This window comes from Heliangelus exortis, chromosome 9 (genome assembly GCF_036169615.1).
Source record: "Heliangelus exortis chromosome 9, bHelExo1.hap1, whole genome shotgun sequence".
In the NCBI taxonomy this organism is placed as follows: domain Eukaryota; kingdom Metazoa; phylum Chordata; class Aves; order Apodiformes; family Trochilidae; genus Heliangelus; species Heliangelus exortis.
The window spans coordinates 14,089,176-14,112,103 of NC_092430.1; the positions used below are offsets into that span (position 1 = coordinate 14,089,176).

At 53.2% G+C, this 22,928-nt stretch overlaps 3 protein-coding genes across 3 annotated transcripts; all 3 read left to right on the top strand.

The window, feature by feature from the left end:
* The first annotated feature begins 313 nt into the window (after positions 1-313).
* On the top strand, positions 314-6,801 carry LOC139799833 (platelet glycoprotein V-like). The gene has a single exon (XM_071752248.1). The coding sequence runs from the start codon at positions 3,391-3,393 to the stop codon at positions 5,314-5,316; it is 1,926 nt and encodes a 641-aa protein (XP_071608349.1). The 5' UTR covers positions 314-3,390; the 3' UTR covers positions 5,317-6,801.
* A 6,636-nt stretch (positions 6,802-13,437) lies between these two features.
* Positions 13,438-17,521, top strand: LOC139799835 (leucine-rich repeat-containing protein 15-like). Its single transcript, XM_071752254.1, has 2 exons — positions 13,438-13,684; positions 15,303-17,521. The coding sequence occupies exon 2, from the start codon at positions 15,308-15,310 to the stop codon at positions 17,021-17,023; it is 1,716 nt and encodes a 571-aa protein (XP_071608355.1). The 5' UTR covers positions 13,438-13,684; positions 15,303-15,307; the 3' UTR covers positions 17,024-17,521.
* Positions 17,522-17,551: 30 nt separating this feature from the next.
* LOC139799836 (carboxypeptidase N subunit 2-like) lies at positions 17,552-22,399 on the top strand. The gene is made up of 2 exons (XM_071752255.1): positions 17,552-19,698; positions 20,552-22,399. The coding sequence occupies exons 1-2, from the start codon at positions 19,687-19,689 to the stop codon at positions 22,193-22,195; spliced, it is 1,656 nt and encodes a 551-aa protein (XP_071608356.1). The 5' UTR covers positions 17,552-19,686; the 3' UTR covers positions 22,196-22,399.
* The last annotated feature ends 529 nt before the right edge of the window (positions 22,400-22,928 follow it).

A 22,928-nucleotide genomic window follows, 5' to 3' on the forward strand; every position in this document is an offset into this window, starting at 1 on the left:
CTTTTAATTTCAAGCTATTAATTTGAAAACTTAAAGATGTTCTTTCTTCAGAATACTTCAGGCTTTTAGGGTTTTTTTTGGCCTATGACTACAGAAGGCTTGGAAGAAGACAGAAGCCAAATGTGTCAGCGTTTGGATTTCACTGGATTGCTTGGCCAAAGAATTGAGGAAAAAAGTTTCATTCTGTGCTCAAATTTCTTTGACTCCAATCCTTCAAGAAAGTAGAAGTCAGTGCAGCCTTCTGAAGGCACACGTCAATCACTTGGTTGTTTAAAGCAGATGTGTCCACTCCTTCAAAACCTACTGCACCTTTGTAGCAGACTGCAGTGAAACTGTCTAACAAATTTGAAAATTCTTTCTGATCATAATTCATGCTGTAATAGATTTCTGACTGTAGACAGTTTTGCACTGGGAAGTGCATACTCTCATACCGTCAAAGAAGCTACAAGAGGTTTTTGAGCTGTCGCATGTGTGACTTCAAACTTTCTCATGTTCTGAGAGCAGTCTTGAATTCTATTTTTGGAGTTTCATACAACTATGGAAGCTGGCTGCTTACAATAACAAGCGTAGGCAAAATCTGCTCTGGAGCTTAAAATACTTTTTGGCCTTTGACAGTAGTTACACAAATAGGGGTGGAAGTGTTATCTAGAGGATACGTTTTGCTGTTTTACTTCCCATGAAAAGTGCAGAATCATGGTGAAGCCTGACTGCCTGCTGTGCTCCCAGTAGGTTCCTCTAAAACACAGCTAAGTTTCTAAGGTACAGTTCAAAATCCTTTTTCATGTGAAAATGAGTTTACAAATGTGCAAGAAAGTGAAAACATGAATCACTGTAGTAAATGATACATGTGCTTGGTATACTGGGAAACTTAAGTTGGAAATGGGTTTGTGACTTTTGATAGACTAGCAGTATTAATGCATTGCTTCTGGCATCCTCTTATAGTCTGAGAAACATGAAGGGGGTGGTGGAAAGGCAGAGACTGTAGACCACGACATGAGAAGTAGCCAGGCAGACTGGTGTCCTTTCTGGGATGGCAGGTGTTTCACATGAGGGTTTGAGAAAGGTTTAATGTTCAGGAATGTATATATATGACCCTTGTTTAGACCTTGCTGTATTCTCTCTATTAATATCTTCAGTTACCTAAGTTCTAAGTATTTCTTTAAAAATACCATTAGCAGCTCTAGATGTTTGAGATCCATAAGATTATTTATCACTTTCCTGTGCCAGCCAGATACTTGTGGCCTTAATCTCTTGCATATGATTTCTACCTTTTTATCTTTTGGGATGATACATGTCTCTAGCCTTGCCTTGTTGAATATTCTTACCTTTTGTTATTAGACCAGGAAAATGGACATCCCCAGTCTGCAGTCTTCTACTAGCCTGTTTCTTATTTTACAGACTCTGGCCTGCAGTCATGCCCTCTGAGGGACCTGGATTTGCAGTCTGTAGTGTAACAGTTTTAAGGTTGTTATTTTTCTTCCATTTGTTTTTTTAGATCCTTATTTCTCTCACCTTGCTGAATCTCTTTGTTCTGCTGTGGTCTTGAATTTCTGGTGCAGGCTGAGATGCCAGTGAGGACCTGAAGCAGAACTACCCCAATAGGTTTCTGTCCTGCTGGGTTGGTTGCACTCGCCCATCACCCAGGAGCAGCTCCTGGGTTGCTTGCTCTGCCTGCTCTGGACAGAGGTGCTTGCCCTGGGTGCACAGGGATGTGCTCCTCATCAGCCTGCTGAGCTGGGGATAGGTAGAATCAGGGCCAGGCTGGCTTAGGAGTTTCCTGAGGTGAAGGTGTCACTGATTTATGTGAGATGGTCAGCTCTGGAGTGTGGGGGGATAAGTAGGAGGGTGAGATTCTCTGGAAGATTCCTGTTTGCAGAGAAGTCCTTTGGAAGGCTGAAATCTCAAGGCCATTTTTGGTGACTTATGGTCTCATTCAAAGAGTTGCAGAAAGTTCAGTGAGAGCTTGCTTTGTGGCATGTTGCTGGTAGTTGATACCACTGGTGCCATGTCCTTCATGAGGAAGGGATGGGGTTTGTACTGCTCCACAGCACTCTGAAATTAACATAGAGCATTATTTTGTTTTTACAGTGATCCCTGTTGTGTTTTGTTTTTTTTTTTTGGTTTTGGTTTTTTTAAATGCAGCAGCTGGTTTTAATCCCTGGTGGCATGTTCTTGCTAGCAGTTCAGGTATGTGAGAAGTTTTGCTACCTCTCCTGATTTACTTCCCCCTAAGTGATGGGCTTTGTACCATGTCAGTGGGGTTGGTACGTGAGAGCTTCATCCTTGCCCTTGAAAAACAGTATGTTGGGATGGAGCCCCCATCTCCCCCTCTATTCTCAGTGCTGAAGGACTGACGTGTGTCAGCTGTTCCAGTGAGGTCTGTAGAACTTGTCCAACTGTTCCAATGGTCCTATCTGGTGCTTCTAGTGATCAGCCAGGTGCTTTGACTTCCAGGTTTCTGATACACATGGACTTTATTTCACCAAGGAAGTATTTCTAAACTGTGAATTTCTGTTTGACTTGGTATTTTAAAAATTATCATTACAACTACAATAATTGCTTTCCTGTTCCTTTTTTTGTTCAGAAATTTACACAACTTTCCAACTTTGTGGTGTGTTTCATGCAGATCTACTTTTATTGCTTCAGCTTTCTAGCTAATTTCATGGCACTTCTTTCTCTCATTTTGTCATTTTTAATGCTGCTTGTAACTTAATATTGTGCTTAGCTGCTGAAGTGAGTAATGTTGGTGATGCTCACTAATGCCCCATGTTACATAAGCATGTGTGTTATTTCAAAAATAGCCACTTGCTTGTGTGTTCTTGGGCTGCTCCATGAAGTCATCACTTGCAAATACTGAGAAGTGATTGAACACAACTTGTGCTCTTCTGCTTTTGACCACTTGAAGTACAGGACACCCTCTTTTCTTCCTTTATCTATTTTTGCAGGGTAAATTTTTAAACCTCAAATAACCTACAGTAAAAAATATTGTGGGTGCAGGGCCTTTGGTATTTTCTTTTTTAATTTGTTTTACTCAGTATAATGCTCTCTGTTCAAATAAATACATGCCTTGTGACTACTTAGGTTCATTGTGATTTTCCTGTGCTTTTATTATACTTGAACATAAAAATATAAACAAGAAAAGCTTCATTTACAGAAGAGCTTTATTTGTACTTCTCAGTGTAACCTGAGCACTTTAGAAATATTTGCAACCAACAGTAATAGAGATGAAGTTTGCTCAGCAGCCAGAAGACATTTCACACACATTTACAGGTTTTATGTTATATTCCCACAACTTTGTTGGCTGCTAAATTATTAACCACCTACCTGTGATCAAATCCTGACTCTCTTTTGTCTCTTGTAACAGCTAATGTTTCTGGCTCTTCAACAAGGATGTTGCTGTTCTGTTTGTCAGTGATAATCAAGCTGTTCTTCCAGCTGGATGCATCTGTTTGTCCTGAGAAATGTGACTGCTCTTCAAAAAATGCAATTTATTGCTCTGGTCCCCACATAAAAGACTTGGAATTGTTAAATCTGCCTTGCAACATGACAGAAATTCACATAACAGACACTAATATAATATATTTGCAGGATGTTTTTTCCAGGATGACAGAATTGCAGCATCTTATCTTGTCTTCAAACAACATCTCTCTGATTTCACCAACAGCTTTTAAAGGATTGAGAATGCTAAAAGCCCTTAAGCTTTTAGCTAATAAACTCGTTGAACTTCCTCCAGAGGTGTTTGATGATCTGGTACAGCTTCAGCAACTGATAATTGAAAATAACAGGTTAAAATCCATAGAAGAAAATCTGTTTGACAAACTAGCTAGTTTGGAGGAGCTTTTCTTGAACAAAAACCAGCTTACAGCACTTCCTAGTGGCATGCTGAAGAAACTTGCCAAACTCAAAGTACTGAACTTGTCAAGAAATTGTTTGGCAGCGCTGCCTGGAAACATATTTAGTGCATTAACCAGACTTAAGAAGCTGATGCTGTATTTTAACAGGCTGTCTTCAATAGAGTCTGGTATGTTTGATGGCCTGAAAGAGCTGCTGGAACTCTTCCTGCATTCCAATAACATCCAGTCCATCGCCCCTGATGCATTTCATTGTCTTCATAAATTGAGAACCCTAACTCTTTCCAGAAACAAGCTTGAGGTTTTGCCTCTGGGGCTCTTTCTGCACTTGCATGACCTGTCTAAATTGACCTTGTACAGTAACCCACTGAAGTCTCTTCCAGAAGTATTGTTTGGAGAAATGAGGCAGCTTGGTAGCTTGTGGCTATATCACACAAAACTCTCAACAATACCAGATTTTGTGTTCAGTAACTTGACAAGTTTAGAGCTTCTTGTGCTAAGTTTTAATCCAGAGCTTAGTGTTCTCCCTCAGAATGTATTCAGTGGCCTGAATGAACTGCGGGGCCTTTCTCTTCATACAAATAATATTTCCAGTCTGCCAGAGGGCATCTTCCTGAGCCTTCAGAAACTGCAGAACATTTCCCTTTTTGATTCGAGGCTTGAAGCTCTTCCTAGAAATCTCTTCCATAATCTCAAGCACCTTCAGAAAGTTTACCTCAATAGTACTAAGCTACAGTTTCTTCCCGGAGATTTTTTTACTGATTTACCTGAGCTGCAAGAAGTCTTCCTTGACAACAACCCTTGGAAATGCAATTGCCAAATTCTTGGCTTCAAAGAGTGGCTCCAAAAGAACATGGAAATAGTTAAAAATACAGCATCACTCATGTGTGACAGCCCACTGGCACTGCAGAATATTTCTCTGGTGGCTCTAACAGATGATCACCTGAAGTGTTTGCCAACAACAGCCGTTACCTACCAGATGCTCAGCTCAACTTATTCCCAGAGTTTAACTTCTCTTGTGACGGAGCCCTTGACATCATCTTGGGGGACTTCTGTAACATCAGTGTCTGGCAGGGATACCAGCACACCCACACCCATTCCTCTTGCAGCTCCAGGCTTTACCAGCTCACATGATCAAGATGTTGCACAGCCTGGGTTTCATTTCTCAAGTGTTCCAAACCAAACATCTCCCAGCATCATAGTAGAAACCAACAATGTCAAAAGAACAGATTTTACTACTCTGGACAGGTGGGATGAGCTGCCAGTGCACAGGAGTGCTAAGCTGTATTTTAATACCAGAATTGCTTATTGTCAGCTATTCTTGTGCCTTCATAGTTTGATTTTAGCACTCCAGACTGTAACCACTGTGCTCACTCTGTATGTAATGGGTAAAACCAGGCAGCTCTTGCTCTCCAGAAGTACTCCTGCTCAGCCTGTAGTGCTGTTAAAATTTTTAAGAAAATAGAGAATGCCAGCCGAAGAGAGGATTGGAGGTACTGCTTTGCTTTTGAGCATCTGAGCAGTTCACACTTGATTTAATTATGGATTACAGATCTTCATAGCAAGAACCATAAAGACCTCTTCTTTACTGCATAGTGAAAATGCACTTCTGCGTGCCTTAGTGTTTGCCAAAAGTGATGGTAATCACCGTACATTGCTACAGCATTTGGTGTGTGAATCCAGAGAGAGAGATGGAAGAACATCTGTGGTCACCTCTAGATGTCTGCTACTGGTTCCCCATCATGGATTGCAGCCCTGTCCCTGCCTGCTCTCCTGCTCCCCTTGCTCCAGTAGAGTTGGCATCAGCACAGGGAAGCCTGCACAGAACATGGCTTTAACCATGCTTTAAAGGTTGCCTGTTGTACTCCAAATACCATTATAGCTTCTACTGCCCTGAGGTGTTTTGTCTCTTCATTGAGAAAAGAAAGCATTTTGGAGAGGAGGTGCTGGAAAAGACCTTTTAAAAATGGAGGTGGGGGCAGAATGTTATGGTTGGTTTTGCTTTCTCTCCTCAGCCCCTTTTCAGGACATAGCAGGAGGAAGGGGTACCATTTAAAACTAACCATGCTTTCTCCTGGCAAGTGGAAGCAAGGGGGAGACAAGGTGGTGGGCTAGGAAGTTATAATCTTGATGTATTCGGTTTGATTGTCTTGTAACCTTAATCCAAATTTGAATTTTAGCACTTTCTTCCTTAAACTGTGGCCAGTAGTCTGAAAAGGAAAGTGTTATTTGCTGCATGATGCCCAGATCTGAAGCTTGTCCCCAGAAGAGCAAAGATGGTGTGAGAGCTGGTCTGAGTGAGCTGGGAGGGAAAGGGATGATCCTCCTGTGCTTGGCGAGCAAAACACAGGTGTGCTGTGGAGTGACTGGGTGCCTGCCTGAGCTGAGGGCACCTTTTTGAAGTTGGCTGGGGAGCATCCACGTTTCCATCCCGTTGCAGTATGCAGTGTCATATTCAGTCTCAATACTTTTTACTTGTTCTTGTTTTTATTACTCCCTGATTTCCACCCGATCAAGTACTGATATGCAAAGAAAATTATGAGGCATTAGGGTGGGTTTTTTACTATTTATTTTGAATTACAGGAGTAGCTTAGTTTATAAGTAGGCTGGTTGTGCTTCCATAGCTCTTGGATTTAACTATTAGCTTTTATCTTAATTGGGACTTAGCTTGTTCTTAGAAGCTCTGATGTTTTGCTTAAAAGCCAGGGCTGGATTAAAGCACCTCTTGATGTGGTTCCCTGGCACCTTGGGCAGGGGACCTTGTACTCTAGGAGTCCTTTTGTAGCCTTACTGGCTTTCTAACTACTGAGGTTTTTCTCCTGGATGGCCTTGAAAAGGCATTTCACAAGCCTGAGCAGAAGAGAATTGCATTTGCCCTGGATCTGTGGCTTGTTCCCTGTCGTGTGCTACTCTTGATAATGGAATAAATAAACTGTGGACTGCTTTGCTTCAGGATGCTCTGCTGCTGGACTTGAATTCCTCTTCTAGGCCATGAAAGGAGGCAGTGTTCTCTGGTATTCAACAACCATTATCTTGCTGGTGAGGTTTGACAAAATGTAGCAAGCATGGCTGAGCAGCAGGTAGAGCCATTTCTAAAGGAGGAAGAATGTGTCGTGAGAGCTGGGGTGAATCAAACTAGGACTGGATTCATAAGCAGAAGCACCATAGTATTTATTGCAACATATTTAGGAGAAGCACAAAGCCAGCATGAAGTTTTCTTGGTGATGACTCTGGGTTTATGTGCTAGTGCTCAAAAGGAGGCAGTTGTTACCAATTTAGGTTCTTGGTTGGGCAGCTGTAATGACCACTTATTGGTGTTTCAGTGCCACGCAAGCATCTGCTCACAGCAGTCAGGAGATAAGTATAATCTGGACTAAGGAGGGATTTTTTCTACAAACCATGGTGGTGGTTGTCTCCCTTGGCCAGGCACTGAAGAAACATGCTCATGGCTGTGTTCCTCGGGTGCGTGCTGTTCAGTTTCAGAGAAAGCAGCAGTTTGGTCACCATATGCACATGTGCCACCCTGATGCCCAGCCTCTGGAGGAGCAGCAGGATAGCAGTAGCTGCCATCTTTCTGGACTCCCTTTGGCCACCCAGCCCTGCAGTGGGGCCAGCTCTCACAGGCTCCTTTGGCTCCTGTTGCTCGGTTGCTGAACTCTGGCACATGGGGGCTTTGGCACACAGCTGTGCACAGTCAGTGCTGCTCAGGGGAGGATGATTTGTCTTTATACACTGTCATCGGGCTTTCCCCAAGCCTGAGCCAGGCAGGGAAGTGAAGTCAGCAGACAACAAAAGGCTGGAGCTATAAGGGCCTGGAGTGTTTTGGTAACTCATCCTCTGCGGTGTCCTGTTTTGAGCTGTCTCTGATTCATCGCTTGTTGCCTAGCAGTACTCAACCCTTCCTGCAAAATTCCCTGGCCTGGGAAATCTGAGGATATGTTTATTTATATCCCATCTCTGTTTTGCACGGAGAAGGGACAGTCTCCCAGCCCAGCATGATGGCTGGGAAGCAGTAGGGAGGGCTCCCTGGGGAATGTGCCTGCACTTTAGACCCTCTCTGGGCAGCATTGCATCAGTGTCTCAAGGTGCTGATGCCTCATTGCCTCAGTGTCTCAAGCCTTTGCCAGGCTGTTGGCAAGGTTTTTCCCAGTCCCTTCAGCTCATGCCTTTACAAACTACTGCCTGGCCTCTGCAAGCTGACAAATGTTTAAGGTGTCTAATTCCTCGTCTGGGTGATCCCTGCTGCTGTGAAAGGGTTGGTTTCAAGGCACTTCTGTGCTTGGCAGCTGAGATGTTTCCACACATGTTTCCAGCCTGATGTCACCACAGGTGCTATTGTCCTTTGCTTGCTGAGACTTGAGTGCACCAAATCCCCTCCTAACACCCCAAGGAACATGGTGGTAAAGTGGGAATTATCTGCTGCTGCAAGTGCTGGCAGCTCTCTGCCTGCTTCCTGGCTGCTACAGCACCTTTCCAGCACACCAGTATTCGTGTCCCCAGCATCTCTGATCTTTCAGTCTCATCTCTGCCATGTGAGGCCAGTAGCTGCTGGCGAACCTTCGTCACTGCTTGCAGGGTGGGAGTGAGCTCAGGTTGGTTCCCAATAAATGGAGTCTGCACCTTGCATTCTCCCAGTGGCAAAGGGAAGTGGGGTGATGGAAGGTGTGCTTGGAGAAGGCACCCAGCAGCGCTCCATGTTTCAAGAGCTCTTGTGATCTCTGGCTGCAAGGTAAGGAGTTCTGGGATCCTCTGCCTGACTTTTGGAGCATAGACCATGTCTCCACCACCATGTCTTCTCTGAGGAAGCTGATTCAGCAGCTGTGATATTGGAGCAAAGAATTTCCTGGGGATGACAGAATATCTAGGAGGAGATGCAGCCAAAGGCAAATACCCGTGGGACAAGGCTGGGTTTGTGAGTCTTTACAGGCTCCCAAAGTGATCAGGAGGCTTCGCCTCTGCTCCATCCAGAGATGGGCAGGCTGTGGAGGTGTTACTCCTCCATTTTTCGAGTCTGAGTCTGGGTTCACATCTCCCTTTCCTTCTGGATGTTTTTGGGCAGACCAGCCCTGGCAAAACCTCTTGCCTGGGACATGGTTGGTGAGCCCTGCTTTGTTTTGGGGTGGGGGCTGCTGCTTCAGAGGCACCTGGAGACATCCCCCCACTGGGCTCATCCCCTCTTGTGCAATTGCTGCTGTGGGACTGTCGTGTTTCTCCATGATGTGCCAGGCTTCCAGCTGTGTCTTTGTGTCTCTCTAGATGAAAAAAGCTGAGGGCAGGGAGCCAGCGATGGCTGGCAGCATCTCCTCAGTCTGTTGTGCTCTCTCTGCTGGCTTCCCCTCGGTGCTGGTGCTGGGCCCCTTCATTCTTAGGGTGTGGAGAAGGGGTCCCTGAGGGCAGTCCCTGGTGGCTTTATAGAGATGGAGACTGGGGTGAAGCTGGTACAGCAAACACCTCGCAGTGTATGAGCAGGGACAGCCCCTGCCATTGCCTCCCACTCCTGCGCCTCCTCCCCCCGCTCTGGCAGGGTCCATCGGACAAGCTCTTTCCGCTTCGGATTATCTCTCCAGGCGGACTTGGCTGTCAGCCCCACATTCCTTCCAGCCTAGCACTGCCCTGAGCCCAGGCCAAGCCCTGCTGCGTGCTGCTGCTGTCGCTCAGGCCAGGGCTGAGCCTGCAGGAGATGGTTCTGCTGCTCAGGGGAGCCCTGCTGGAGACTGAGTTCCTAAATCCCATTTTCCTGAAGCTTAAAGAGGTTTTGTGGTGGGTCTTAGCTGGTGCTTGGATACAGGTTAGCCTGATGGCCATCCCTGCTGCCCATTCTGGAGGGAGCAGGGCTTCTGCAGGACCCTTCCCTTGCCCCAGCTGGAGATGGGACATCCTGTAGCCATGCACAGCAAGGCAGCCCTGCCCCTGCACACCTCCTGGCTCACTGGCCCTGTGGAGGAGCTCTCTTGTTTGGGCTGTGTGCGATGAGGAAGGGGCTGCTGGTGGGTCTCTGATATGAGGGTAGGAGAGGACCCAGTGCTAGACCCCAACTGACTTAATGCACCTTCTGTCACCTCTCAGCTGTGGCTTGAGCCTGTCTGTTGTGCACATCTCAGGCCTGGCAGTGTGTGTCTCCACCAACATGCTAAAGCATGGAGGGGACCCCCGTCCCTGGTCCCAGCCCAGCCCTCCATCCTCCTCCTCCACTTCAGCAGTTTGGCCCCATACCCTGGGACAGCTGCTCCCTGAAAGCACCAGGGGCCACCTGAGGGTGTTTCTTACAGCGTGGTGGGTGGCTTGCAGCAGTGCAAAATAGTTGAGGGAGGGAGAAGGTCACAGCCCTGCTGTGCTGGGTGGGGGTCAGCAAGTCCTGGGGGCATCCTGGCTTTCACAGAGCGGTGAATCCAGGCAGGGCTGGAGGTGTGCAAGGAGCAGGGGCTGGAGGAGCTGGGGCTGCAGGGCTGTGGAGCAGCACGGCGTGGGTGAGTGTGCTCAGCTGTTTGGCAGATGAGCAATGTGCTCTCCTGGCCAAGCCCACGAGCTGCTAATTTTAGCGATTACATGAATTTTTCCAAGCAGTCTCGAGTCCCTTGGTGATTCATAGCTGCTTGTCTTTGCTGCGCCTGACACCCTGCCCATGGGGATGTGCTTGGAGGTCTGCCAGCTCAGACAGACCTGGGACTGTCTTGCTGTCTGGGAGTGAGGCCAACGTCCCCAAAAATGAGCCGTGTTGCTGTTCTGGAGTTCCTGGTACCTTCTCAACTCGTGGCATTGTGGGGCTGAGCACCAGGGCTTTGGCAAGAGGTCACAGGACAGATGGGAGCCTTAGTGGGGCTGGGAACCCTGGCTGTTAGATGTCCACTGCTCAGAGAGTGTGGTCGAGAGTTGCCTGCTCTTGGCCCTGTCAGCTTCTGCATCTCCTAGGCAGAGTTACATCACATCATGAGGAGGGGGGCTGCTCAGGATGTTTTTAGGTGCAAGGACAGTGCTGGCTTGCAGGGCTGCCACAAGCTTTTCTCTGGACAGTGGAATTTGGCTACTGCCAAATTTGGTGTGGAAGGAAAAAGCCATGTTTGTGCAGGCAGCAGACACTGAGGAGGGATGGGGGCTCTGGGGAATGGAGCCACCAGCTCAGCCATGACCATGTTTCACTGCCAGCCCCATCTCATGGGGCAGAGGGTCTGGCAGATCTCAACCTGGAGATGTAGGGACATAGCATATCCTTCGAGCCATTCCAACCTTGGTTGGGGGGAGGGTGGGAGGGTCAGCATTTCTCTGGATGATACAAATAGGATTGGGAAGGGTCCCCAGAGCGCTGCTGGACCCTGAGGGCTTTCGCATGGCGTGAGGTTTGCTCCACTCCCATCCAGTGGTGTGTGAGCTCCCAGCTACATGGAGCAGCTTCTCTCTGTGAAACGCTTATCTCACTTCAATAGCATTCACGTGCTGTCTCGGGGAGCTGCCTCTCCCCTCCAGATGTCTGAGTGCGTCCCTGCTGCTGTCCCAGCCTCCCACACCCTCTCCCTTATGCACAGCCCGGGGCGAGCTCCTGCTGCTCACCTCCGGGAGCGGCTCCTTACCCCGGGGTGCGGTGCATGAGCTTGTGCTGTTACTCAGCTCTGCTTCATTTTTAGGGATGTCTTGAAAACACGGTGTACTTCCCACCCAGGAGCTAGAGCCAAGCTCCCGAGGCACAGGCAGAGGCAGGAGGGGTTTTGGCAGGGCCATTACCTGATCTCCTTTGAAACTTAGGGTGCTCTGCTTGGCCCTGAGTATCATAACCTACTCACCCTCCTCTTGGGGCCAGGGTGTTTGAGGGCACCCACTGCTCCATCCCCATCCTCGCTGGGGTAGTGCTGCTTAGAAGGAGCTAAGTCCAACATTCCTCTGTTGGACTGGGCTTGGGGTTGTGGTTTTTTCGGAAGTGCTGGGGTTTAATTTCTGTGTTGCCTTGCTGAAAAGCCGTGTGCTTCTGGGATGAGTCAGAGCAGACAGGAGCCCAGCAGCCCTGGTGCTGGTGGCGGGCAGACAGAGCTGGTGATAAGGGTGTGTGTGATAAGACCATGAGAGCCCTGCTGTCCTGCCAGGGCTGCAAAGAGTGGGCAGCTCCCAGGCCCATTGCCTGACCTCCAGCTGCAACACTGTCAAGGAAGCAGGGAGGTTATTTTGGGAACCACAGTGCTGGGAAAATGTGCTGTGTCAATAGTATGAGCTAAAGCACTTGCGTGTTTTCACAATGTCCCTTCTCCATGCCCAAATGCTTTGCCCCGCAGGCAGAGACCATGATGGGGGTGGGGGCAGCTTCAGACTCAGTGCTTGTTCCCCGACGGGGGAGGGGTCCTTGGGCCACCTAGCACATCCCATGGCAGCTGGTCCCCCCCGTGCAGTCTGACTGACATATTATCCTTGGTTACTTCTGGCTGAGATTTCACTCCCTACCCTCTTCTTATGATCCCTGTTGCCTTCCTCTCAGTCTGGCTGGAAACTTCCCTCTCCATCTCTGCAGTATGCTGTTTACTCTGCTCTTGTCTGTGCTTTGAACAGGATCTGTGTCCCCTTCACTGTCCTGCACCCTCCCATGCCTCATGGCACAGCAGGACATGCTGTGACATGGGGATGGAGGCAGCCTTCCTCCCTCCTCTCCTGTGACTGTTCCCATCACCCCCAGCTCCTCATCACTTGCTGGGACCTGAGCAGGGGCTGCTGCTGCTGCTGGAAACATGGGTGAGCTGAGGCAACATTAGATGTGTTCAGGGAAATTCCAGCTGCCCCATGGTTAGCACAGGGTCTGCTCTGGCTGCCGGAAGCCCAAAGGTGTCACATGTGCTGCCTTTCCTTAGCTGTTTCCCCCCCAGCTTCCATTCCTGGAGGCTGCTGGACCCCATCTTCCCAGAAAGGCGGGTGAGGTGGGGACCTGGACTGGAGACAAAGAGCACCCACCCCTGTGCACCCACGTGGACTGGAGAGGGCAGGGGAGGAGTGGCAGCAGGTGCTTCTGAACAGGTGGGTGGGATGGGCTTGTACCCTGCTTCCCAAACACCCCTGGGTGCTCTATAATTCATGTGTCAAGGCTGATGAGGATGAACACCAGCTCCTGGAAGACAGCAGCTTTGGGGTGGCAATGGGTACTGAGGGCATTCCTCAACACCCACAGGCATGGCAGTGTTGGTGGGAGGTGTTCTGGTTTGCTGAAGGCTCCCTGGAGCAGACTGGCCTCTGGCTGGCACCAGCAACGTTGCTGACCCTGGTTGGTGCCCACTCCTGTGCTGGACTGGGTGGGTTCCTGGCCCCTTTGCTTCTGTGGCTGGGGGACTAAAGGAGACCTGTGACCTCAAGGCAGGGTTGGAGGGCTGGGGGCTGCTGTGCTGCCTGCTCTGGGCTGGAGGTCCTGATGCTTGTAGGAGCAAATACTGTGCATATGCCTGGTGTGAATGTGTGCCAGCAAAGGGCAGGATCGGGCCCGGGGGACTGGCTCTGCCTCACCTGTCTCCATGGGTCAGGGCACCCAGTTGTGTCCCACCAGGGACCAAGGGGTTCTGTCAGGGCTAGGCTGCTACCTGGGCACTGCAGCATGGTCACAAGGCTCTCTGCTTGTCTTCAAACAACAGCATTGGGGTTCAGGAGAAGGAAACCCAAAACTCCATCCTTGAGATGCTTGCTCTGTTTGCCAAGGAAATAGGAGTTGGAGGCAGCTCTGCTCCAGTGCTTTTCCTAACCCCGAGGCTGCCCCTGTGCTGATTCATTGATTTGGACGGGTTATATACTGGGAGGGGAAGCATGAACCACACTCTGCTCTCTTGCCAGCACAGAGCTGTGCTCACTCGGCACTCGCAGCTGCAGGACACTGGGTAAGTCTTCTCTCCTCTGTTGCCTCTGTGAGTGGCCCTGGGCCTGGGGGACTCCCACAGCAGCCCCAAGGAGTGGCAGTGTGATGGTGGGATCTGCAAGTTCAGCATCTTTTGATTTGATGGAGATGTTTGTCTTGCAAGGGTTCTCAAAAAAAAAAAAAAAAAAAAAGCGAGACCACTTAGGAATCATGGGAGCTGAAATAGCTTCATAAGCAACATATGTTAAATAATAATTGATAGAGAAAATTAAGAGGGGGGGGGAAGTAACATTATGAGAGGGGTGAGGGTGGGAGCAGTGGGACGCTGAGGGGCTGAGCCATAGGGAGTATTCAGCCTCTTGGTCTGTGAGCTTTTTGTCCCTAGAAGAAAAAAGGAGATAAATTGTTTTCAGCTGCCTTTCCAGGGAGTGACATGTGCTGGGCTTTTGATGTACAGAACATTTGGGGAAGTTTATAAACGGCTCGCTATAAACAAAGCTGTTCTTGGATGCAGATTGTTTCCATATGGGAAACATAAACTGTGCTGGCTTGTGGAGGGTTCCTCCCTTCACAATGGAGAACAAGAATATTCCCTGGAGCGAGTTGGGGTGGAGGGTGTAGGGGCTGTGTCCCAGCACCCTGGGGTGCTGTGCCAGCTGGGACACTGTGCCCAGACCCCCGTGCTGCCAAACTTGCCAGAGCTGTGCTCAGGGCTGGGGGAGCTGTGGGTTTTCTCCCTCCCTTCTGGCCCTTGAAGCTGTTAGTGGGGGCTGCTCCACGCCAGCCTGGCACAGGGCAGCTGCTTTATTCTGTGGAGGGAGGAAACCGTGAGGCCAGAGGGGGGAGGGAAGGGTGTCCATGGTGGCCATACTTGTGGGGGGATGGAAGACCTCGTTGTAAAGCCTTTGCTCCCTCCAGAGCTCCCCCAGGCACTACCCCTGGGACCAGTCTGCACAACAGTGCCCTTACTGGACACCTTGGTCTCAAAGCCAAACTTGGCCAGTGCTGAGATCTTCTGCTGCGGATGGCGTGCAGAGAGGGTCACCCCTGTACCTACCCTGGGCTGGGGAGCTGGAGGACCCAGGATCCTGCAGGATTTGAGTTAAACCAAAAGCAGTCCTGGGCGGGGGGTGCAGAGGTTCTTGGTTCCACGACAGGAGCACAGAACCAGGAGGGCATTTGGGGGAGCACCTTTCTTCCTGCCCACACCCAGCAGCCCCAGGACCTGTTCAGTTTGGGTGCCATGGGTTGTGCTGGTGAAGATCTTGGCTGTTTGGTGGTGCAGGGAGGCCAGTTCTGCTGGCAGCAGCTTGCCACACTCACTGCAAAACAGGAAACCACACTCCTGACCGCAGGAGGAGCTGAGCGAGTGGGACGCCAGAGATGCCACTAATAACTGTGTCGTGGCAGCCAGGCACCATTGCCCCCAGTTCCACCCCGCTCTGTGCTCCTGCCTGGGCTGTGCCCAGCCCTGCTAGCCCCCAGCCCTCCTCACCTGCCCTCCTCTACTTCATTGCCATGCTGCGAGCAGGATGGCCACAGCCCCAGTGGCGTTTTCCAGGGAGAAACCAGCACCCAGCCCTGGCGGTGACCCTGGGAGATCACAGGGGCTGCGCCCACCTCCTTTGTTTTTGCTGCAGGCCCAATGGATCAGGGGAGCTGGCAGCGGTGGCTGCTGCTGCTGCTGGGCATCCAGCTGGCTGCTGGACAGTGCCCGGAGCAGTGCCAGTGTGTCCGCACTGCCCAGGTGGAGTGCTCTGGCACTGGCATCACCACGGTCCCCAGCCCCATCCCCACCAACACCATGACTCTCCAGATCATCAACACGCGCATTGCTGAGCTGGGAGACGCCTCTTTCGGCAACGCCTCCCTGCTGATCGGGCTGCGCATCGAGAAGAACAACCTCTCACGCATCAGCCCCGGGGCCTTCCAGCACCTGCCTGACCTGCGCTACCTCAGCCTGGCCAGCAACAAGCTGCAGGAGCTCCCCGAGCAGGTCTTTGAGCCACTGGACAAGCTGGAGTCTCTGCTTCTCTCCAGCAACCAGATCCTCCAGGTTGAGCCTTCCCACTTCACCCACCTGAGCAACCTCAAGGAGCTGCAGCTGCATGGGAACAACCTGCAGGAGCTGAAGGAAGGGGTGTTTGACCAGCTCACCAGCCTCACCAAGCTCAACCTGGCCAGGAACAATATCGACCACCTGCCGCCCCGGGCCTTCGAGCGGCTGGCACGGCTGCAGGTGCTGCGGCTCTACGAGAACCGGCTCCGGCAGATCCCAGAGGGTGCCTTTGACGGGCTGCCAGAGCTGCAGGAGCTGGGCCTGCACCAGAACCAGCTGGAGATGCTGTCCCCTGATCTCTTCGTGAACAACGGGAACCTGCAGAAGCTCTACTTGTCCAACAACCTCCTCACTGCTCTGCCAAGTGGCATCTTCTTGCCCCTGCACGCCCTCGCCAAGATCACCCTGCACGTCAACCGCCTGCGGGACATCTCCCCCAGTGCCTTTGGGCCCATGCCTAACCTGCGGGAGCTGTGGCTCTATGAGAACGAGCTCTCCACGCTCCCTGCCTCTGTCTTTGGAAACCTCACCCAGCTGCAGCTCCTGGTCCTCAGCAAGAACCGGCTGCGCTCGGTGGCACCAGGGGCTTTCCGGGGCTTGGGAGAGCTGCTAGAGCTGTCACTGCACTCCAACACACTGAGCCGCCTGGATGCCCAGGCACTGGAGGGGCTTCCCAAGCTGCAGAACATCTCCCTGCACCACAACCAGTTGCAAGCACTGCCACGGGGCCTCTTCGGGGCCACACCAAGGCTACAGAACCTGCAGCTGCACTCCAATGCTCTGGAGTACCTGCCTGCTGGCATCTTCTCCCCCCTGGCCTCTCTGCGAGAGGTGAAGCTGCACAACAACTCCTGGCGCTGTGACAAGGGCATCCTGCCCCTGCGGGGCTGGCTGAAGGACAACCCTCACAAGGTGGGCGACACACCTCCCCTCTGTGCCCAGCCCCCTGCCCTGAGGGGCACACCCATTGCTGGGCTGCCACGGGACCAACTCCTCCCTTCCCAGCCCCCCACTGCCTCCTCCCATCCCAGCACCCCACTCCCCCCTCATCCATCTGAGGTGGCATCACCGGCAGGTGCCTGGACCGAGCCGCCCATGGGGCTGCCAGTCTCCCCACTGGAGGAGGAGGAAAAAGAGGAAGGCTGGTGGGGGCTGACACGCATGCAGAGTGGGGTGGTGGTGGCTGTCATTGTGCTGGTGTGCGTGGCCCTGCTCACTGCTCTGGTGGCACTGGTGGTCTATGGCTGTAGAAAGAAGAGCCATGTTGTGCTCATGAGGATGAAGGCACCCAATGAAGCCTGAGAGCCTGGCAGACCCTGGGGGGAGCAGTGCTGGTAGGGCATCCCATCTTCATGGGCACAAGGGACATGACAGTGGCTCTGTATCAGCTGTCCTTGGTGACTGGGACAGCCCAGCATTACCCCTTGTGCTGTGTGTCCCCCTGTCCTGATCAGCTTTGCTTTGCCCCTGCTCTGCTGCAGGGTATCCCACCGGGTGACCTCCCCTGGCTACACTCTGTCCCCAGCTCTCCTGCCTCCAGTCCAGCCTCTGTGCTCGTTCCCTGCCCTGGGAAGCAGCAGCTGGGATGTGGGGTGCTAAGAGGGGACCCCTCCATCAGGGACCCTCATCCTGGCCATGATGGTGCTTACCCCAGTCAACAGGAAATCCCCATTCTTTACCTATCATCCCCTTTGTTGCTGCCTGCCCTTGCACTGCCAGCTTCCTACCCCAGCTCCTCTTCCTAATTTTTTTGACCCCCTGCCATATCCACAGCCTCTGTCCCTGCCTGAGCAGGCAGTTGTTAGCCATCACACAGGGCCAGGAGCCGAGCAAGCACCTTTGTGTCCATGTGCAGCTCTGCATCTCTCCTTTTCCCGCGGGGCGGGGCTGCCCGGGCCTGCTGGGCTGTCACACCCTGTGTGACTCGATGCCTCCAAGCTGCCCTCCCTGCCTGCAGGCAGGGCAGGCCAGAGCACAGCCAGCATCTTCACCTGCTCCCAGCAGCCTCCTGCCCTTCTGCATCTCCTGCCAGGAGAGCTGCGGGGCAGCGTGCTGGCATCTGGGGGCAGACCCCCGAGCCCTCGCTCCACCCTGGTGTTAACTCTCTTGCAGCCTTGCCCTGCCTGCAGCACCCTGCCCCACACCCCAGGGTGGCCGGGGGCTTGCCCCAGCCCCTGCTGCCAGGGAATTACAGGGGTAGGACAATGGGTCTGCCAGGGGCTGGGAGAGGCTCCCCTGGTTGTGCCCCAGGGCTGCTGGAGGATGCTGGGGCTGCTTCTGCTGCACTCCAACCTGAGGCTTCACTGCCAGGACATCCTCGTGAATCTTCTGTCAGCTTGTGAGCAGCCTGGCCAAGCTGCTTCTTCCTCTTCCTCCCTCGAGTGTCCTGTACATGCCCAGTCCTGCTGCCTCCTTACAGCCTCCGGCGGCAGTGACTCTGTAAGTGCTCGGTGAGGGGGGAGTCAGCAAGCACTGACTGTGCTACAGTTCACAGGTGGGTGCCAGCCCTTGCATCCAGCAGCCACACTGCCTCCTTCAACTCTGGCACAGCCACAGAAGGGTTCAGATCACCTCTGCAAGTCGTGTGGTGGTGCCAGGCTGCCTGGGGATCGCTGCCACGGGATGAGGGTCTCACTTGGTGTGCACCCCACAGCTCTGGCTGCTCACAGCACTCCGTGAGTCAGAGCTGCTCTGTGGGCTGGGACCGGCATGGCGTGGGGGACATGGGACTGTGCTGCGGGGCTGTTGGGTGGTGCTCTGTGACCTCTCCATTAAAGTGCAGTTGTCCATCCCCACTGCCAAGAGCTGTTTATTTGCCCCTCTGTGGTGTATAGCCCGGGAACAGCCCAGCATGAATGGGAGCTGCACTTGATTTCCACTCTGAAAAGGTCTTTTTCATGTTGAAGAAAAGCCCTTACAGGCTGGTGGGGCTGGGAGAGGGTTAGTGGGCTGTAGTCACAGAACCTGTGCTAGTGACTGGTTTTTGGCCTGGTGTGAGGGACCAAGGAGGGCTAAGCCATCCAACAGCAGTGGGAAGGCTTTTGGAAAGTGAGCCGAGACCACAGCAAGCATCTCAATGGACAGCCTGACTGCCTCACTTCCTCCTTTGCAGTCCACTCCCTGTGCCAGGGCCATGTGGGTTTACCCAGCATCACCAGCATTGTGGGGAGCTCGTTTGGCTCCCTTCAGAGCTGACTTGTGTCAGCTGTTCCTCTGTGTGTCACTGTCTGCTCCATCATTCTGGCTGAAGGCACGTAAGTATCCCTCCTCCTGCCCCTGAGGGTGCCTCCATGGCCCCTGACACCCCAGTCTGCTCCAGCACAGGCCCTTGCAAGACAGTCCTTAAGGTGGTGTATGCTGCTCCCTTGGGCGCATCACAAATTCCAAGGGAGCCCAGCTGGACCACAGGTCTCTACAGTTTCCCCACCTCTGGCTGGGTGCACATCATGGGCAGCAAAACACCTGATCAGCATCTCAACATGATGGGTCCAGGGTGGTCCCCTCCCCATGGCATTGCTTTGCTTTGCTAAGCTGTGCCTGGCCCTCACTCTCATGTAAGAGACATTGGCTAGGACCACTTCCCAGTGAGATTTTTAAAAGTCCAGGGGGTCTCTTGAGGAGCTACTGTAAGCTAGAGTACTGACCTTGGGGTGGGACTGATGTCACCCATGACAGCCCTGCTGCCGTCCCCGGGCCACTGGACATCCGGAGCCATGACCCTGCTTCCCTGCCAGGATGCTTGCTGGCAGCTGCCTCTGGCCTCACCTCCAGTCCCTCTGGGGCTGGGTTATTTTTCAAAGCACTCCAAGGACACAGTTTGTTGTTGCTGATAAGCAGTGAGTGGCAGCTCCGCCCCAGCAGGAACAGCTCCTTGGCCAGCTTTCCATCCGCTCCAGAAAACATTGTCCCACCTCGCAGAGCAGTGTTCCTGCAAACCTGCCACGGGCTTGGTGGCAGTCTCCGTGATGCCACGCTCGGTAAGTGGTGGCCATGCCACTCGGGTGGTCTGGAGGGACAGGTGGGAGCTACCAGGTGGGGTGGTGGAAAGGAAAAGCCAAGCTCAACACTGCTCTCAGGTGCCAACATAAGTCCAGGATAACTCTCCTAGTGTGTGGGATCTGCAGGTGGGCATTGCTATGGGGTGGGCAGCATCCCCCATCACCTCTCAGCACTGGCATGTATCCCAAGGAGGGAGGAACTGGCAGAGGTCTGGAGGCCACTGCCTCTAAAAATGCCTCCCAAGGGCTGGGAACAGTTCATGTTGAATATCCCTCAGGGATATTTGATGCATCTCTGCTTGCAGAGAAGTAAGTACCTGATGGGCTATTAGAAATATCATGGATGGAGCCCACTACTTTGCTGCACAGAGCAGCCCTGCAGCTGTGTCCCTGTCTGCCAGTGTGTGCAACACAGCTCTGTACCCATGGAGGCATCTCATGAGGCCACAGGTTCCTCCAAGACCCTGTGGGGCCAAACAGGTCCCACCTCAGGTACTGCTCTGCAGGATGTGGGGACTTCTGGTGAGAGTCGCACCACTCTGGTTGTCACAGGGCAGGCTGGAGTAGGGCTGGAGCACAGGGGAAGAGCCCTGACCCACTGCACGGGGCAGGAAGGGAGAGATTTGTCAGGGAAGCACTCCCTTTTCCTGCAAGGGCAGGTGTGGTGTGGTGTGGGCAGCTGGCACTGGGGGGATGCCCCGTGGCTGGGGCAGCTGCTGGAGCTGGCTGTGCCACAGAAGTTGCTCCTGTTGCATTTCTGGCTGCGGCGTTTGCCTTGGGTGCATATTTCTACCTCACTGAGGCAGGAGATGAAGCTTGTCTCCTTTTCCAGCACAGGCTGGTGGTCTACATGCTGCTGGGGTTCCTGCTGGAGGAGGGGCTGACCCTGCCCTGCCCCCCCACCTGCCAGTGCTATGACACCTCCAAAATCTTCTGCTCAGAGGAGAGGATGCAGGAGATCCCAGTGGGCCTGCCAGGGAATGCCACCCATCTCTTCTTTGTGGAGACAGCCCTGAGCAGTATCCGCAGCGAGTCCCTGGGCTCCAGCACCACTCTCACCAAGCTGGTCTTCCTCAACAACAACATCCAGGAGCTGGAAGATGGTGCCTTTCAGGGGCTGCCCAGCCTCACCGAGCTGGAGGTGTCAGGCAACCCCTTGCCGGCAGTCAGCCCGGGGGTGCTGGTGGGGCTGCCCAGCCTCAGCAAGCTCTCCCTGTGTGCCAACACCATCCAGTCCCTGCAGCCAGGGCTCTTCACCACTGCCTCCCACCTTCAGGACCTGCGCTTGTCTGGAAACAAGATTGAAGTGCTGCCCTCTGGCATCTTCCGTCCACTCCGACACCTCCAGACCCTGGATCTCTCACAGAACATCCTGGCTGAGCTGCCTCCCGGGCTGCTGACCCCCCTCACCTCCCTCCACTTCCTCAAGCTCAGTGACAACCTGCTGGTCCAGGTCTCCCCCAGCACTTTTGGGGCTCTGGGCCAGCTGGCTGAGCTCCACCTGGATGGTAACCATCTGGAGAAGCTGCCAGCCAACATCTTTGCTGGGCTGGGGGGGCTGCAGCGGCTGCAGCTGCAGCACAATGCCCTGGGCAGCCTGGCCCCTAACATCTTCTCTGGTCTCCTCAACCTCACTGTCCTCAGTCTGGAGGGCAACCGCCTGGCCACCCTGCCTCCAGCCCTATTCACTGACACCCCTTACCTCCTACACCTCTCGCTGGCTCGAAATCGGCTGGAGACGCTGCCCCAGGGGCTCTTTGCCAACCTGTCAGCACTGCAGACCCTGGTGCTGTCACACAACGCCATGGTCCATCTCCACACAGGGGTTTTCCAGGGGCTGATAGGGCTGTCAATGCTGCAGCTGAGCTACAACTCCCTCTCCATCCTTCCAGCCAAGCTGCTGGCTGAGTTGCCCCTCCTCACCACCTTGGCGCTGGACCACAACCTCCTGGCCCGCCTGCCCCCTGGGTTCTTCGATGCCAATGAGGATCTGGCACATGTGGAGCTGGCCCACAATCCCTGGGCCTGCAACTGCCACCTGACCTATCTCTTGGGCTGGCTCCAGGGCTTTGCAGAGCCCCTCACCAATGCCCAAGCCTCCTGTGCCAGCCCAGAGACTCTACAGGGACAGCCTCTGCTGGAGGTCCACCAGAGGCAGCTGGAATGCCCAGCAGCACCTGGTGACCCCCCAGAGAAGCTGGGGGAGGATGCTTCAGAGCTGTGCACCTATAGCAACCCTGAGGGCACGGTGAGCATGGTATGCAATGCCACCACCTGCCAGCAGCTCAGCCTCCGCCTCCCTCCTCCTCCTTTTCCTCCTTCTCCCCCTCCTCCTGGGCAGACAGCCAGGCCGGTGCAGGAGTACCAGGGTGCCTGGGTGCTGCGCTCCCGTTGTGGCACACTGCAGGTCAGTGCCCTCATCACAGCCAGGAGCTGGGATGAGACCACCTTGTCAGGCCCCCCTGCTGCTCCCTAGGGCTCGGGCAGGTATTTGCCCCACTTCTGCATTGCCAGCCTCTGAACCAGCCTGGAGAACAGCATCCATCTTGCTCTGCTACCCCTACCATGGTCACCAGCCATCACCGAGCTCTCCTCATGACCTGGTAAAATTTATTCTCCCAGGTATGCATTTCCTATGTATTTGAAATATAATTAAAATGTATACATTATTTCTGTGCAACCAGTTGCCATATTGGAGAGAGGAAACACTCTGTTCCCCCACCTCTGGGTGTGTATCTGGGAGAAAAGGTGAAGGTCGCTGTGGTCCCGCAGGGACGTGGCCCGAGCTGTGCACGGTGTGGCACGGGTGCAGGTGCTCGGTGCTGCTCCCTGGCGTGCTCATCTCTGCCTGATGCAGCTTTCTTACCCCACGATCCTCAGCAGCGCAGAGACCCAGCTGCAGCCTGACACCGACCCCCAGGGCACGGGTATGGTGTGGGGTGTCCAGGGGAGGTGTGGGGGAGCACTGCCCCTGCCCAGCGAGGGGCATGAGCGGGATGCAGGGTGGGCTCCGGTCCGGGGGCTGTGCCCTGGCGGGGCTCCTCCCGACAGGGTTGGGGAACCTGAAGATGGAGCGCACAGTCCCACGCGGGGCACGGCAGGGAGGTGGGTGCCGCCTTATGAGAGGGGATATATGTGCACATGTGTGTGAAGGTATGCACGTCTGTGTGCTGGTGGGTGCGGACACGCGTGTGTGCGTGTGTTGGTGT